This window comes from Somniosus microcephalus, chromosome 22, assembly GCF_052327205.1.
Source record: "Somniosus microcephalus isolate GS21.2 chromosome 22, FLI_Smic_1.0, whole genome shotgun sequence".
NCBI classification, from domain to species: domain Eukaryota; kingdom Metazoa; phylum Chordata; class Chondrichthyes; order Squaliformes; family Somniosidae; genus Somniosus; species Somniosus microcephalus.
Window position 1 is genome coordinate 14645649 of NC_141008.1, and position 16213 is coordinate 14661861.

General features: G+C 43.6%; 1 protein-coding gene across 3 annotated transcripts in view; it reads left to right on the forward strand.

Annotated features, from left to right (window-relative positions):
• eif4h (eukaryotic translation initiation factor 4h) overlaps positions 1 to 16213 on the forward strand; it is a 106000-nt gene that overhangs the window by 35251 nt on the left and 54536 nt on the right. For 2 of the 3 annotated variants that reach the window (XM_085964200.1, XM_085964202.1), the window contains exons 2-3: positions 1166 to 1344; positions 4564 to 4628. In XM_085964200.1, the coding sequence (XP_085820326.1) occupies positions 1166 to 1344; positions 4564 to 4628 (244 nt within the window). The remainder of the gene's footprint in view (positions 1 to 1165; positions 1345 to 4563; positions 4629 to 16213) is intronic. The other variant, XM_085964201.1, reaches the window with a different exon arrangement.

The following is a 16213-nucleotide window of genomic DNA, read 5'->3' on the forward strand; positions in this document are numbered from 1 at the left end:
AAACATTAATGGCCCAGAAATTCGGGTCGGGGGCTTCCCGCGGGTGCAAGCCCCCAACCTGCACTTACCTAGCGCGCCGGCCGTTGAGCTGTGGGCCCCCGTGGGATTCCGATCCTGGGCCTGCTCCAGCTGCCGGCGCGCAGTGCTTGCGTATCCCAGGGGCGCAGTTAGTTCGATGCATCCCCTGGGATCACGTGGGCCATGGAGAGCCAATCGGAGCAGGGAATGCTAAATTCATAAGATTGACAGGAAGGGCTGTCAAGACTTATAAATGCTACGGCCCCAAAATAGCACTAAATCTTCAAATAATTTTTTTTTTAAATCACATTTTTTAAATAAACTATAAATTACATGAAATAACTATTTTAAACAATAATTTAAATGTTTGAAAAAAATAATTTTATTTTCTAACGGGGCTAAAAATAAACTTACCTTGCTTTAAAGTATTTAAAAATAATAAAACTGTGGAAAAAATGTTTTAATTTTAATTAATTGACCACTTACCTTGTAAAAAGCAGGCCTTGCAACTGCTTTTTACATGTCTAACTTCTGCAGACTTACCCTCCCGGGAAAACCTGTAAAAAAAGCCTAAGTTTGATGCGCACGCGCAGCCTCTCCCACGCACGCGTTCAGCCTCTGAACCCCTTCGTTCAGAGGAACGGAAGTGCCGGTTTCCCACGCATGCGCAGTGCATGCAGGAAACTGGCACTTCCATCGGGCCTACGGGTGAGTACCCCGTGCGTACTCACCCATGGAGACCCGGATTTCTGGGCCATTAAATTCTCATTGCTGCCCAATCTATACAGATTTAGTGCTCACACTAGATCAATGTACCAGGAACAACCGATAGTAACCAGGTTCCTCACAAATAATTTACCATTATATGTACATAGATATTTTTAAGAGGCATTTCATAGTTTACTTTTTTTTCCCGTCAATTTAAATCACCATTTTAGGTGGAGTGCACAAGATCTGGGTGGTTAGTGGAAGATATCTTACATTAGTTTCTGAGTTTTAGGACAACCTGATAAGACTGAAGCTGTCTATGCCAAATCTTATGACGTGCTTATTAAATGGGATGTGTCTGTGTTATAGATGAACTCGAGTTCAGGATAAATGTCACTTTGGCCAGCCTGAAGGTTAACTTTGTTTTCTATTGTTTCAGAAGATCTCGTGTTAGTGGGCCTCGAAAACAGAAGGAATTACCGACAGAGCCCCCATACACAGCTTATGTAGGAAATCTACCTTTTAATACCGTGCAAGGAGACATTGATGCCATCTTTAAGGAGCTGAACGTAAGGAGCGTTCGACTCGTCAGAGACAAAGAGACAGACAAATTCAAAGGTATAGTGCAAAAGAAGTTTGGGGTTTTATTCTTATGCAGACACAAGTTGTAAGTTTGTTTTGCAGACTTGTGATTTAGCTTCCCTCTTATTTAAAGACATGTATTCCTTTGATTACTTATCTTTGTTACACCTTTCAAAACATGCACTTGTTTCCTATCCTATAAACTGCACGAGTGATGTTCAATAAATTTCTATTACCTCCAAGTAGGGTTGCAAAGGGGTGGAAAGTTTCCGGTAAATTTCTGGAAATTTTCCACGGGAAGTTTAGCTTGGGAATTTTGGGAATTTTGCCCAAAAAAGCACATGCTAGCATAATATTGTTTTTTTTGTATTTCTTTCTTTTTTTTCCACAGGTCCTCTCTTAAAATTACTAACAGAGATGGAATCTTAATTATTAAGGAATTTCTTAATCAATATATGTTTATCTTCTTACTTGGCTTGTTTTAATAATTACAAGTTTTGTGTGTGACTGTGAACAAATGTGTCCTGATTGGTTGGATGAGTGGATGAGCGATTAGCTCCCTCTATTTGTAATATTTGCATATCGAATTGTGATTGGCCTGCAGGCATCTGTAAGACTGCTATAGTTTTTTTAAGATCCAGGTTAGGGGTCCTGAGGGAAGTCATTTTGTTTTCTGCTGATGTTGTGATGATGCAGTAAATAAATCAGACTTTATACCAAATAAACCAGTTACTTGTTGAACTCTGTTGTCCTTCAATTTAAAATATACAAAATAATACACTATTGGTGATGTAGCGTCGTGTGTGTACAGGTCATGCTTCCATCACATGGAGCATCAGCAAAAATGTACTCACCCTGTTGCAATCGTGCTGATCGACCGCAGTTCGACACAGAGATGAATGCCCTTTATTTCTCTGCATAGAACAATGCCACGTTTACCGTCGGATGTGTGGAAGCATTTTACCCCAGGCATTAAAGATGGAAAGACTGTGTACATGTGCAAACACTGTAGAAAGCCATATGTAAAGAATGCCACAAAGATGCAGCAGCATTTATCCAAATGCAACAACTTCACTCAAAGCTCACAGCAGTCAGCCCAGAGTTCCTCTGCTTCCATTCAAGAAGATGATGGTTCTCATTCAGCATCAGGCTCCTTATCATCAGCAACTCCTGGCCCACTTGGAAGGTCCTTTGATACAATGGATAACCATAGCCAGAAGAATGCAGATGAGTGCCTTGCTCGAGCTGTATATGCAACAGGCTCACCCCTCATGCTCACAGCCAATGTGTACTGGAAGAGATTTTTCAATGTTATTCGCCCTGCATACTGTCCTCCCACCAGACATGCTTTGTCTACTTATTTGCTGGAGGCTGAGTATAACAGAGTCCAAGGAAAGCTCAAAGAAACGATAGCGATGGCAGACTGTGGTGCAGTTATCTCAGATGGGTGGTCAAATGTACAAGGGGAGGGCATCATAAACTACATCGTCTCCACTCCTCTCCCAGTGTTCTTCAAGAGCACAGACACGAAGGACAACAGACACACAGGCACATACATTGCTGATGAGCTGAAAGTGGTCATCAACGATCTTGGATCACAAAAGGTCTTTGCAGTAGTTACTGACAATGCTGCGAATATGAAGGCTGCTTGGGCTCAAGTGGAGGAGGCCTACCCTCATATTACGTCTATTGGGTGCGCAGCTCATGGGCTTAACCTGCTCCTCAAGGACATCATGAGTTTGAGAACCATGGAAGCACTGTACAAGAGAGCCAAGCAAGTTGTTAAGTATGTCAGGGGAAAACAGGTAGTTGCAGCAACCTACAACTCCAAGCAAATGACAAAGAACAAGAACACCACACTGAAGCTGCCCAACAACACTAGATGGGGTGGTGTTATCATAATGTACAACAGCCTTCTGGAGGGTAAGGAGTCACTGCAAGAAATGGCAATATCCCAGTCTGGGGATATGGAAACCACCATCAAGAAAATACTGCTGGATGATGTGTTTTGGGAGAGAGTGGTTAGCAGCCTTAAACTACTCTCACCAGTAGCATCTGCAATTGCTCAGATTGAAGGAGATGACGCTGTCTTGTCAGATGTTCTCAGGCTTTTTACTGATTTAAAAGAACAAATCAGCATTGCCCTACCCACATCCCTGCTGCTCAAAGCAGAGGAGAAGGCAATTGTTCAATTCATACAGACGCGTCAAGAATTTTGTGTCAAGCCGATTCATGCTGCAGCATACATGCTGGACCCAAAGCATGTTGGGAGACCAAAACTTTCTGGAGAACAGATCAACAGCGCTTACAGTGTGATTTCTACCCTTTCACACCATCTCAATCTGGATGTGGGCAAAGTTCTGGGAAGTCTGGCAAAGTTCTCTACCAAGCAAGGTCTTTGGAATGGGGATGGGATATGGGAATCATGCAAGCATATCAGTGCACATACCTGGTGGAAGGGACTTTGTGCATCTGAGGCCCTGTCACCTATTGCATCGGTGATACTCCAAATCCCACCTTCATCAGCGGCCTCTGAACGAAACTGGTCACTTTTTGGGAATACGCATACAAAGGTGCGCAACAGGCTGACTAACAAGAGAGTGGAGAAACTGGTGGCTATCCGGGCGAACCTACAACTTATTGAGCCAGATACAGAAGTGTCCACCACACAGCTAGACAGTGACACAGAGGAGGAAATGGACACGTCAGAGCCAGAGTCAGAGAATCAGGAGGAGCAATGAGGAGTAGAAGACTCAGAAGACTCATGAGTAGAAGACTCAAAGGGACAAAATAAGGACAAATTACAGGCTAAATAAGCTGACACTCTTTTTATTTTATTTTAGATGGGTCTTTTTTGTGGGGGTTCAATAAAGTTTAAAATTATAACCTAAATAAAGTTTTGAAAGCCTGTTTTTATTTGTATGGAACAGTATGTCTATTTTGACAACAAAGATAATATAAGGGTCAGAGACAAAAACCATCAGTGTGCAAAAAAACTCAAAATTCCCTAAATTCCTGAAAATTCCCATGGAAAGTTTCCTCTTTTAAAAATTCCCAGAATTTTGCAACCCTACCTCCAATAGCTGAATAGCCTACCAACTCTCAGCAGAAGTGGCATTTATATTGTCACTTTTTGGTGGTTCTAACTCATTTGAAGTAATAGCTGTTGATTTACTGTCCAAGCAGTTGTGTTTACACATATGCTTACGTTGGTGATCAGTATTGTGTGTAATATTGAACTTAAATGTTTTTCAGGTTTTTGTTATGTAGAATTTGATGACCTGGAATCTCTTAAAGAAGCTTTGACATATGATGGAGCAGTAAGTATCTATTTTCTTTTGTAGCCGACGAAATATTGAGCAGATTGTCTAAATATCTGATCTTATCAATTTCAGAACAACTGTTGCTTGTAAGCATACCTTGTCGGAGACTATTTCATGTTGTATCATTTTTAATTGGGCAAATTGTACACCTTTTGTACACTAGATGTATTTTAAATTGGTAAGAATGGTCAGGCCTTATGAATCATGATAGAGCTTGGATCCGGCTCCTAATGTGAAAGCAAGTTCCTTTAATGTGATGTCAGGTTAATTCCAGGCTTTCAGAAGTACTGTATTGTTTTGTAGGGGTAAAGCTATTATTTATGTGATCTTAGAATAACATTTCTTGTGTGTCATATTTGTTAAGCATGGCATCTAAATTATGAGCATTGAGCCTGTCATTTACTTTGTGATAGTCAAGTCGTTAGTCAGTTGACCTCTTCACCAATGCTTAGGTGTTTAAGTCTTTGGCCTGCAGTTTCCGCTAAGGACGCAGTCGGGAAAATGCGCCCAGAATGCGCGAGACACTGCCGGTTTTGCTGAGGTGAAGTTACGCCCAAGCTTCTGTGCAAATTTATTTGCATAAGCCCGAACATAAAATCCCTTCTGAACCAGCACAATCAAGCAGCATAATTGAATGTAATCGATTATTGACTGGAACATGGCCACTGGGGCCTCAAAGTGACTGAATTAAACTAATTTAAACTGAAAATGTGTTGAAGTAATTGCTGCAGCTGAAGGAACAGCTCAGTCAGCGTTTTCCGTTACCTGCTGGTCACAGGTCTATGTACCAAGGGCAGATCAATTGACTGAATTTGAACTCATTTAAAGTAATTGTAGCATCAGTATGAGAAACAGACCAGAGTGAGGCTTCAATTGACTGCTGGCAACAATGGATTAATGTGACCACGGGTGCCTATGTGCCCGAAATTCTGGGCACAATGTGATGAACACCCCATGACTGGGCATAACCAGTGGAAACTCGCCATGCCAACCAGTTTTGTGGACGGGGACTGCTTCAGGCGAATTGACTTTTGAACCAGCATTAAAGATCGCGGAAAGTCGAGCGTAAGTGGTTATGGGCGTAACTCACTTACGTTTTAAATTCCACAATCTTTTGTGCTCTTTCAGTCAATTCCGCCCAGATTGTGCTGATATCTGGGAAGAAAACATGCAGAAACTCCAGGCCTTTGTGTTTTTGTCCTTCAATTGGCTAATTTCTACTTTCATTATTCACCTATCACATTGTACAAAGCATTTCTCCTCAATTTCAGTTTTCTACCACAAAATTCCTGAACGATATTGCCATAACAATTCTGCAGTCACCCCACCACTTATGACATAAGAAACAGGAGGGAGAGGTAGAACTAAGGAGGGAGGGGAAGTAAAAAGATAAAAGAAAGCGATATGGACATACACAAGGATACCTCTCTGATAAACTCCTGACCGTGTTCATTTATTTCGACAGCACTGTTGCCCAGGAAGAGAAGAGAGGGAGACAGATGGTGTTCCAGGGGGAAAAGGGGGAAGACATCCTTTGAGGAAGAACAAGGGTAATTCAGAGAGACTCTGTTGAGGGACAGGAAGCGACGCTGTTCAGCGATGGGGTGGAAAGAAGTCCATTTGGGGACCAAGTTGAATCGGGACACAGAGAGACACATTTGTTATGGAGAAGAGGAGAGGCAGAGATCCAATTAGAAGGAGCGAGAAAGAAACTTTTTTGATTGGGATGAAAACAGAGCAGAACAGATACCTTGTCATAGGGGTAGAGAGAGAGAGCCTGTTAAAGAGCAGGGGAGAGAGAACCTTTAATAGAGTGATCTTCCCTCAGTAGGTGAGAGAGAGATATCCTGTTGAGAGGGTTGTTGTGCAGGCAGAGAGACTCAGTGGCAAGGGAATTTATGGCTCTCCTGGGAGCAGAAAGAATGTTTGACATCGGGGCTATGGCCCAGAAATACGGCTACTTACCGCCACCAGTTACAGGCAGATTCATGAAAAAATGGCGGCCGCCGCTCTTCCACCCACCTCTGCCGTTAGCAGCGCTGGCCCTAGACATTCAAATCTGCAGAACGTGACGTCCGTCGTCATGCAATGCCGACTTGATGCCACGCTCTGCAAACCTGGACCTTTGCGCTGAGTTTAGCACTGGGTCCTAAGCTTGCTCTGAAAAGCGAGTGTGCAGCAGACTTACAGAGACATCGTCAGCGCTTCTTAAAGGGACACACACTTCTTTCAGGTAAGTTTGCATTTAAGGTTTTGGACTGGATTTTTAACATTTTATTGACGTGGTGGCTTGGTGCAATACATGTTAAAAAAACTTAAAATGTGCAGGAAGTGCTGCTGGATGCTTGCAAGGCCTCGGATGGTAATGAAGGCCTCTGAGAAGGCAGAAAATGCTGGAAATACTCTGCAGGTCAGGCAGCATCCGTGGAGAGAGAAACAGAGTTCACGACTCGGGTCAAGATGCTGCCTGACCTGCTGAGTATTTCTAGCATTTTCCGCTTTTATTTCAGATTTCCAGCATCCGCTCGTAGAGGGAAGAGGAAGCCGCAGAAGAGGAAGCAGAAGAGGAAGAAGCAGAAGGAAGGATGCAACCCAGACAGCTCTTTTCTGGCCGGGATATCCGAGATGGAATCATCCGCCTGCGGTACCATTGACCACAACCCCAATTCAACTTTCAACATTTGACCCACACCTTACCTTCCCTCTGTTACTGACCATTGGCCACAATGCTGAAATAAAAGCCACCACAAAGCAAACTTTCCAATCAAACTTTATACATCTATCCATCCGATATGACATCAAGAAATCAACTCATCACCCTTATGCATTCCCTTAGCAACTGTCTTGTGTGTGCCTTTGCTTATCCTACTGATGTCATTCAGTGCTACCCCAGTGGCTGTAGCATGGCTGGTGGAAGGCTGCTGACTTTCAGTGGGAGACACTGAAAATGGCCTTGCAGGTTGACCTTGAGGAGCTGGTGGCTGGGGGTGTGAAATCGAGTGATGGTGTTTCTTCTTCTTCACTCTCCTCTCCCTCTTCTTGGTCACCCACTGGCTGGGCAGGCTGCATTTCTTGGGTGTGTGAAATGAGGAAGACACAAGGGTGGAGCTGTGGTGAGGGGAGGGCAGGAAAGCAAGAGCTGCATGCCAGAAGGAGGGTAACGTATGAGGATACCAGCATCTTTTATCCTTTCAGCCCCGCCGCTGGCCAAGGGCTCAGCCATGCCCCTGCCAAGAATGGCCAGCACCGTCTCCTCCAAGGGGCTGAGGTGAAGCTAGGAATGGGAGATGTGCCTCGTGTTTGGTACAGATTGTTGGTAGATCAGTGATTTGGGGGGGTGGGAGAGTCATGCATTGAGAAGTTTGTGAGGCTGGTGGTGCAGTTGGTAGGAGACGGCTTCTGGAGGTGCATTCGCTGACCTTGACCAGTGGTCTGAGGTCATGAAGCTTCTTTGGGCACTGGAGGCAGGCCATGGGGGTGAAACTGCTGGCAGTGACAGCCTCGGTGATCTGGTCCCACGTTGTTCTTTCTGGAGGGCCACCTGGCCCTTGTGGGTAGAGGACCTCTCTTGCAGTGTTGACCTCCTGCACAAAGCTGCAGTGGTCCGTGTGAGACCCTCGGTGCCCTTCCCTGGCTTGCTGAGTCATTTGTGTTAGTGCTGAAGCACTTCTCCCTTTTTGTTTAGGTGTGGAAGGCAATTCAGCTTTAAGAGTTGAAGACTGCCATTTGGGAATTCCTTTTAATGTTTTATTTTCAGAAGGCAATTGAGCTCTAAGGGCTAAAAACTGCCTATTTTTAAATGATTTTAATGTTCATTTTAGAAGGTAGTTGCCCTTTAAGGGAACAACACTGCTTTCTAAAATGGCAGCCTTGCTTTAAGAGAAGGCTGTTCTTGCTCCAGTGACGCTACGGCCACGCTATATTGGGTCTCCTGCTGAGACTACCGCCTGAAAACTGGCCTTACACAGTGAGTTTAGCGCTGTGCTAATGTTAATTAGCAAGCAGCACCAATATACTAGTGCTGCCAGCACTATTAATTTTGGCGGCCGTTAACTGCGGCCCGCGGTGGCACCGGCAGGTTTCCAGCGCTCTCGAATTTTTAACCCTATGTTATTAAACACTGCATCTTCTAACTTGCTGTGAACTACATAATGGGAGGTCCACTTGTAATCTGATCTTAATCTGAATGTATATGTGTGTAAATATATATATTATCATCAATGTTCCCTTTAAGCTGCAGGCCAAAAAAAAATGAAAGGGAACATTGACTGTCTTTACTATTAAATTACAGATTCTCTTATTTAAGGAGTTTTTATTAACATCATTTGTGACTTGTAATTAATTCTGCTTGGTTAAGCATTTCATATTGAATAGCACCCCTGTATTGGGTAAAGGTGCTGTCCAGTGTACTACTGGGCTACACAGATGAGAAACTCAGGGTTTCAATTCCCAATCTGTGCTGATTACAGCCAAGGCACAAAGTGGAACAATACAGTTGGAACAAATCAGCCAGTGTTGCTCGCTGGAAAGTGTGCGCGTGTGGACATCGAGTGAGGACAGGATCAAACGCAGCTGTGACACCCTCAATGGTCAAACAGCTTGCCAACAGGCACTCCTGAGACTCACACATGGAAAAAAAGCCACTTGGGTTGCCTGAACTACCCGAGTAAGTGTTAACACCTTCGAGAGTAGAGGGGAGAATATTGGCAGAATCAACTAATATCCTTTGCTTTATTCTACAAATATTTTTTAAAACTCTACTCATCCCCATTGATAAAATGTACCCACAGCAAGCAATGAATAGCAACTCTTAATACAAAAGTAGCCTAATTCAAAAGTTTTGACTTCCTGTAATAGTCTGGTTGACAAAGAGTAGTCAGTCCATTTATGGTGTGTGCTTTTTTGTTGTTCAAATCTGTTCCAATTTTGGGCTTTTACACCATATATTCATTTGGTGCAGTGTCGCAAATGAATCTTGTAAGTAGATCTCACGTTCCTTATGAACCTTTTCCTGTAAGTTAAATGTAGTGGGACCCAAGGATTGAACAGAGAACTTTTGTCACTGCGCTGGACTTACTGCAATATATCACCTGCCACCATGATCATCTTAACTTTGGGAGGCCATGGCTGAGGCTGTCACCCAACAAACTGGAAAAAACTACAGATGTATGTTGATGCCTTTGGCAGAACAAACTGTGATATATGTTCTCTACATCTTGATGAATCAACTAACAGTACTTTATCTTAACCTTGCATATACTATAACCAGCAAGAAAAACACTCCAATAAATAATCCATCATAGACAAAAGTGTTCAATTTTTGTTACCAAGATTAATAACAGTCAACTCAGTTTCTGTAACTGAAACTCTCCAAAAGTACATGTCATATAAGACTGAAAAGCAATCAGAAGTTAAATAGGATTTGGGGAAGATGGAAAAAAACAAGCTTTCCTACGAACAGAGGGTGTAAACAAATGTGACTGGTATTTTACCGCTTCACCAACCCTGTCATGACCTCAGAAATAATTAATGAACCCTCCATCATGTGATGTTCCTTCCCTCCCCCCCCCTCCCACCCGACCACCCTACACCTAATGCAAATTGGACTTGGATTGCATATGGCTACACCAAACCTGCCAGAACCTGCTATAATAATTAATGAATCCTCCATCTTCTACCTAACCCCATCCAAATTGCAACTGGCTTGCATGGTAGCTAAATGAATGATCCTGGACATGGGGTAGAATTACTTATGCGTCAGAGCTTACATATGTTCTAAATGTGCATTAATGCATAATCATTGGGTGTATTAGCATTAATTGAGCATTCCCGCATTTTTGCTCCTGCTCCTTGAATTCCTGGAACCAAACTGGCTTAATCCACATTAATGCACAAACCCAGCATTAATGTTTTTTGGCCCGTTCAGGGCTAATTATAATTTGCATTTGCTTGCCTTCCAGCCCACATAGCATTAATGACATTAGCTGTAAAGAAAGCAGCAAAGTGAGTTGATAGAAGCCTGGCACGAACAAAGCAAGAGGCTTTGTAAAAAAAACAACCCATCTGCTTCAGCCCGTACAGCAGCATGGGCATCAGAAAATCTTACTTTGCTGAACATGTTGGAGGAACAGAGGGCAAGCAACAAAATAGGGTCAAGGAGTTTTGAGATCGTAGACAACCAAGATTCACTACGATCCTGGGCAGTGTATCTACTGCTGGTAACAGGGATCCTTAACCTCATTGAGGAGCAGTCGGTAAGGAGGCTATGCCTCACCAAGGACCATAAATAAATTGTACCATCCCTGGAATTAAACCTGCGATCAAGGAGAAATATCAGCAATGCCTTGTCAGCAACAGTCAAGATGGTAACAGCACTCAACTTTTTTGCTGCAGGTTTCTTCCAGGAAATGGCAAGATCAGTCAGTTTGTGGTTCACCACTGCATTACCCAGATCTTGTTTCAACATGCTGCATTGATTAAAATCATCACTGACATGTAGCAGAAGAAGAAGTTGAGGTTGCTTTTTGAGAGAGCTAGCATTTCTAGGGTATGGGTTTTTCATTGTCTGTACCCAAAAGGCATCTGTGCATCATCCCATGGCATCCATCAACAGAAAGTGTACCGCTTAATGAACGTCCAAATACTCTGTGAATGTAGTTTCTAGAGCGTGCACTCGACGTTTATGTCTCAAGGAAATCATAGGGTTCCCACATATTCCAGCATGAAGACGACTTGGAGATACGGGTTACCTATTCAAAATGTGCCTCATGACAATGCAATGCAAAGCTCCCAGCAAAGAGTATACACTGGCACACGTTTGAGTGGCAGTAACATTATTGACCTGGCATGCTGAAATCATGGTTCCAGTGTTGGATCACAAGGTTTGCTTGTACAACATGCCCCAGAAAAATGGTTGTGATGTGCTACATTTCACATAACATAGCTGTCAAAAGAGGTGAGTGAGACTGACTTAAATAAATGTGTATAAAACGCCAACAAATCACAAGTGAAGAGTTTGGGAATGTGTCGATGAGCATGTAGAGGTAGTAATGAAAATTACCGATCAAGAATGATGAGCCAGTGTACAGCTACCAATAAAAAAGCTAGCAACAAGGAGAATGGGAATGAATGAAGTTCATCAAAATATTTTTTGAAATGATTTGCCATCTTGTTTTCTCAATAGCTGAAGGAACAGGAAATAAGGTTTCTTGCATAATAAACATTTTTTAATGACATAATTCAGAACTCGCTTCTTAAGCTTACCTATTCTGTGTATCCCTCTGGAAGCTTACCCCTCTTTCAAGCACTTGAGACTGGCGATCGTGGGGCTTTCCACATTGATTCCCTTGTCCCTGAAAGAAGGGGCACAACCAACCAAAGAAGATACTGCTCCCAAAATGCACTCGTCTCACCCTGTGCAGGTGCTCTGCAGATTATTTTTATGATTAACAAGACTGGCCATTCATAGAGCATGTTAGACCTAGAACCCCCACCCACCCACCCCCCCCCCCCTGCTGCCCCCCATTGTGGCAATGGCAAAGACCTGAGGACTGAGTACTGAAATAAGTTTAAACTCTTTGAAGGTAACTTTTTTTTGTGCGAAAACCAAGTAAAGCATGAACTTTGGAACTGTATTTGAGTTAACTTTAATAGGAAAAACAATATAACAGATTCAGTCCCAGGGGATATATTTCTGCAACTACAGTATGTCTCTTGCATAGATTTGGGGGGGAGGGGGAAATTTGGTTGCTTTGCGCCTCCCGTTAGCGCCCTAAGAGGCGCTAATAGGGCGCAAAGCAACTAGCACCCGGACGCGGCGATGTTTGCACCGCTCGCAAAATTGACCAGACATTTTGCAATGACGCTAAACACTACCGCCACGATCTCCTGCGCCCGCAGATCGTGACGTCAGTCAAGCGTGCAACGCCCCGGTAGCGCCTCGGACCGGATATTGAGTGGTGCCCCCTGCCTTACCGCCTTCCGCTAGCAACGACAGGTTGAGGGGAGCGTTTTGCAGTCAGGAAGGGACTGGGGAGCGCTATTTAAAGGCGACCGCTTCCTGCCTTTTTTTGTCGGCGATATTTTTGCACCACGCATTCTGAGAGAGGGAGTCTTCTGGAGAGGTTCAAGGCTGTGTGAAGGAATTTTGGGTACTGAGCAGCACTTTGCAGGTTCATTTTGATTTGACCTTGTATCGATTTAGAAGAGACTGTGGGGACTGCACTCTGAGCTCTTTCCCTGGGTCTCTCCATTGTTCTTTCTAGCAGATTTGATGTACAGCTCTCTCCAGGCCGAGATTCAAGGCTGCAATGAGCAGGGTGTGGATGGAGAGCAAGATCGACCCTCCCCTTCAAAAACTGACCGTCGCCAGTGTGTCTGTGTTCCATTGCTGACTGACATCACATGAGCTTCGCCAGCGCTCTGAGGTAGCGCCTCGCTCCTCGGTGTTAGCACCTTAAGAGAGGTGTGTAGCACCTGATTTAGCGCTCCAATCACCTCCAGGGGCGATAGAAGCCAAGTTTGCAGTCGGAGGCGATAATTAGCGCCAGGCACTAAACTTTGCGCCCGGCCGATAATTGCGCCCCAAATGGGGCGATACCGAATTTCTCCACAGTTTTTTATTTAATTATTTCTAGAATATCACCTGTGACATTGCTCATGGTGACTCGGAGGATACAGTGTTTTATATTGACAAGACCATTATTCTATGTAAGAAACCCTGGGGGAGAAATTCATTATAGTCCAGGAATGGGCGGTAACTTTTGAAAAGTTTGAGAATCAATGCCAGGCTGCATGCAAAATTCAGTCTCATTGCACAAAGAAAGGATTGGAGCGCGAAATCAAGCGCTAATGGCCTAGCTCAGTGGCTTTAAACTCGGAGCGCTGACCAATATCAGGTGCAGTCTAATCACAAGTCATCATTGCCACAGGCTCTTTCCAGTTCTTAAAAGGGAAGTTCATTGATGCTACAGAACCTCATTCTCATCATTGCTGGTTGAGCAACCATCTCAGCCAGCAGCAGCAGGTTAAGGAGGAGGAGCCGGACGACTCAAGCAGCCATAATGATGGCAGATCCAGGCCCCAGGGAGAGGGCCCGCAGATTCTGCAACCATGCATTGGAGACATTGGTGTTCGCAGTGGAAAGCCGGCAGGCGGTGCTCTACCCGCAAGTGGCAGGAGGCCCTCGCCGTAAGTCTTCCACACCATGTGGAGGGGGGTAGCCCAGCATGTCTCGGGCAGCACTGTGGTCCCCAGGACCCACACACAGTGCAGGAAGAAATTTAATGACCTCACTCGGGTAGTCAGGGTGAGTCAATTCTTCAACAAATGCTACATACCACCATATGAACCACAGTCTGCACCACACCCCCAGCACTCACCCACCAACAATCTCTACCTACCAACACTCTCGCCCACATCTCACACCTTGCACACAATGACCGCTGTTCAACTGTGGCAGGCACACCACCCAAACATATTGCTCCACGCCCACTCACACACTTTCCTTTCTCTTGCAGGCCAAGGTGGCTCACAACAGGAGGGAGCAGGGGTGCACAGGCGGGGGACAAGCCGACACCCAACCACTTTCTGAGCTAGAGACTCGAGTGCTGCAGATTATTGGGCACCAGGTGGTGGGCGCTGTGGCCACCGGCGACGTTGACCCCCTTGGGGACAACAACGGTATGTTCATCCTTACTCCGTCTTCTCACATCCCACTTCCCCCTCACCCCACAAGCCTTTCGTGTTTTCTAGCTAATCATGCTGTATGCATGCATTTCTCCCTTCCTGCCCCCTCACCTCACCTTAACCCGAATCTTGTGCTTTTATGCTTTCAGATAATGAACAAGCAACTGAGCAGCCTGTCCCTGAGGGTACCATTCTTCAGTGTATGAATCCTGGAGAAAACTGAGGATGCCTCGCTTAATGTTCAAAACCCAAGTTTCTTCACTGTCTGATGGACAGATCTCAGGGATTATTCCATCCTGGAAAGAAAACACCAGTGTGCCTGAAATCATCCCTGCAAGTATCTTTCTGGGTTCTGGTTTCTGATCTTGCTGTGCTAGTTCTCAACCATATTAATTACTTCCCTAAAGCGTTGCATTTGCAGTGTGTTACTAGATCAATTCAGGTTGAGTATACTAAGGTACTGAAGCAAACTTGCGTGACATCTGTTTGATTGGCATCAGTGGCTGCGTATATACAGGAGGCTATATATTCATGCATATTCTCACCTTGGCACTTTTCTTCAAGTCTTGCACCTTCCTCTGGAAATTCTTCCAGCGTCTGTGACGGTGTTGACCCCTGTATGCTGCCTTGCCATGTCTGCTCCACCCTTCAGGCATCGGTGACGGCCCCTCCACTCCATAGCTAGCGCTTTGTTGTACCCTCATGCAGTCTACTACAAGATGCAGATCTTAATTTACATTTTTCTGCTCTCCCTCCATTTCTCACAGAAATTGCACACTCCATGGCTGCATTGGCCCACAATGCTTCGTTTATGCTAGTTAAGTGGCTGATTAGCGAGTACAGCAGCATTCTTGCAGGTACTCTCAAATTGGCCACTCAGTATGCATTATTTGTAGCATATTTTAATCGGCAGAAATTTTAACTCACTTAACACGCGATGCAATAAGAGTAATCTCATCCCCTGTGTGCACGAAGCCATGACTTCCCCTTTCCCTGCACACACTGCTGTACTCAGAATGATGGCTCTTATTTAAAGGAAATAATGCATGATTTTTGTTTTACTTAGTTACATATTTGGCACAATAAAAATGAGACCATTGAGTTTCGATTAAATCAGTTTCTAAACTTCTGATAGATTTTAGTATCTTCAGCTTGCTAATGGGGTAAAGCTCCTCTAGCAATGTAGCTGATGATCAAATCATACAGCAGGTGGTTCAATATTAGGACTCCTTCTTCAGCCTCCATAGATGCTCACTTAAGTTGCAGTAGCTGTTAAACAACAATCTATTGACAATTTGCCAAATTCACACATTCAGGTGAACCAGTAATCTCTTCATTTCTTCAAAGTGATCCAAAACCTGACAGTCAGTATATAGAATAATATGGTTCAATATATAGATTAATACAGTCAGTATATAGAATAATATGGTTCAATATATAGATTAATACAGTCAGTATATAGAATAATATGGTACAGTATATAGATTAATACAGTCACTATATAGAATAATATGGTTCAGTATATAGATTAATACAGTCAGTATATAGAATAATATGGTACAGTATATAGATTAATACAGTCAGTATATAGAATAATATGGTTCAGTATATAGATTAATACAGTCACTATATAGAATAATATGGTTCAGTATATAGATTAATACAGTCACTATATAGAATAATATGGTTCAGTATATAGATTAATACAGTCAGTATATAGAATAATATGGTACAGTATATAGATTAATACAGTCAGTATATAGAATAATATGGTACAGTATATAGATTAATACAGTCAGTATATAGAATAATATGGTTCAGTATATAGATTAATACAGTCACTATATAGAATAATATGGTTCAGTATATAGATTAATACAGTCAGTATACTAGAA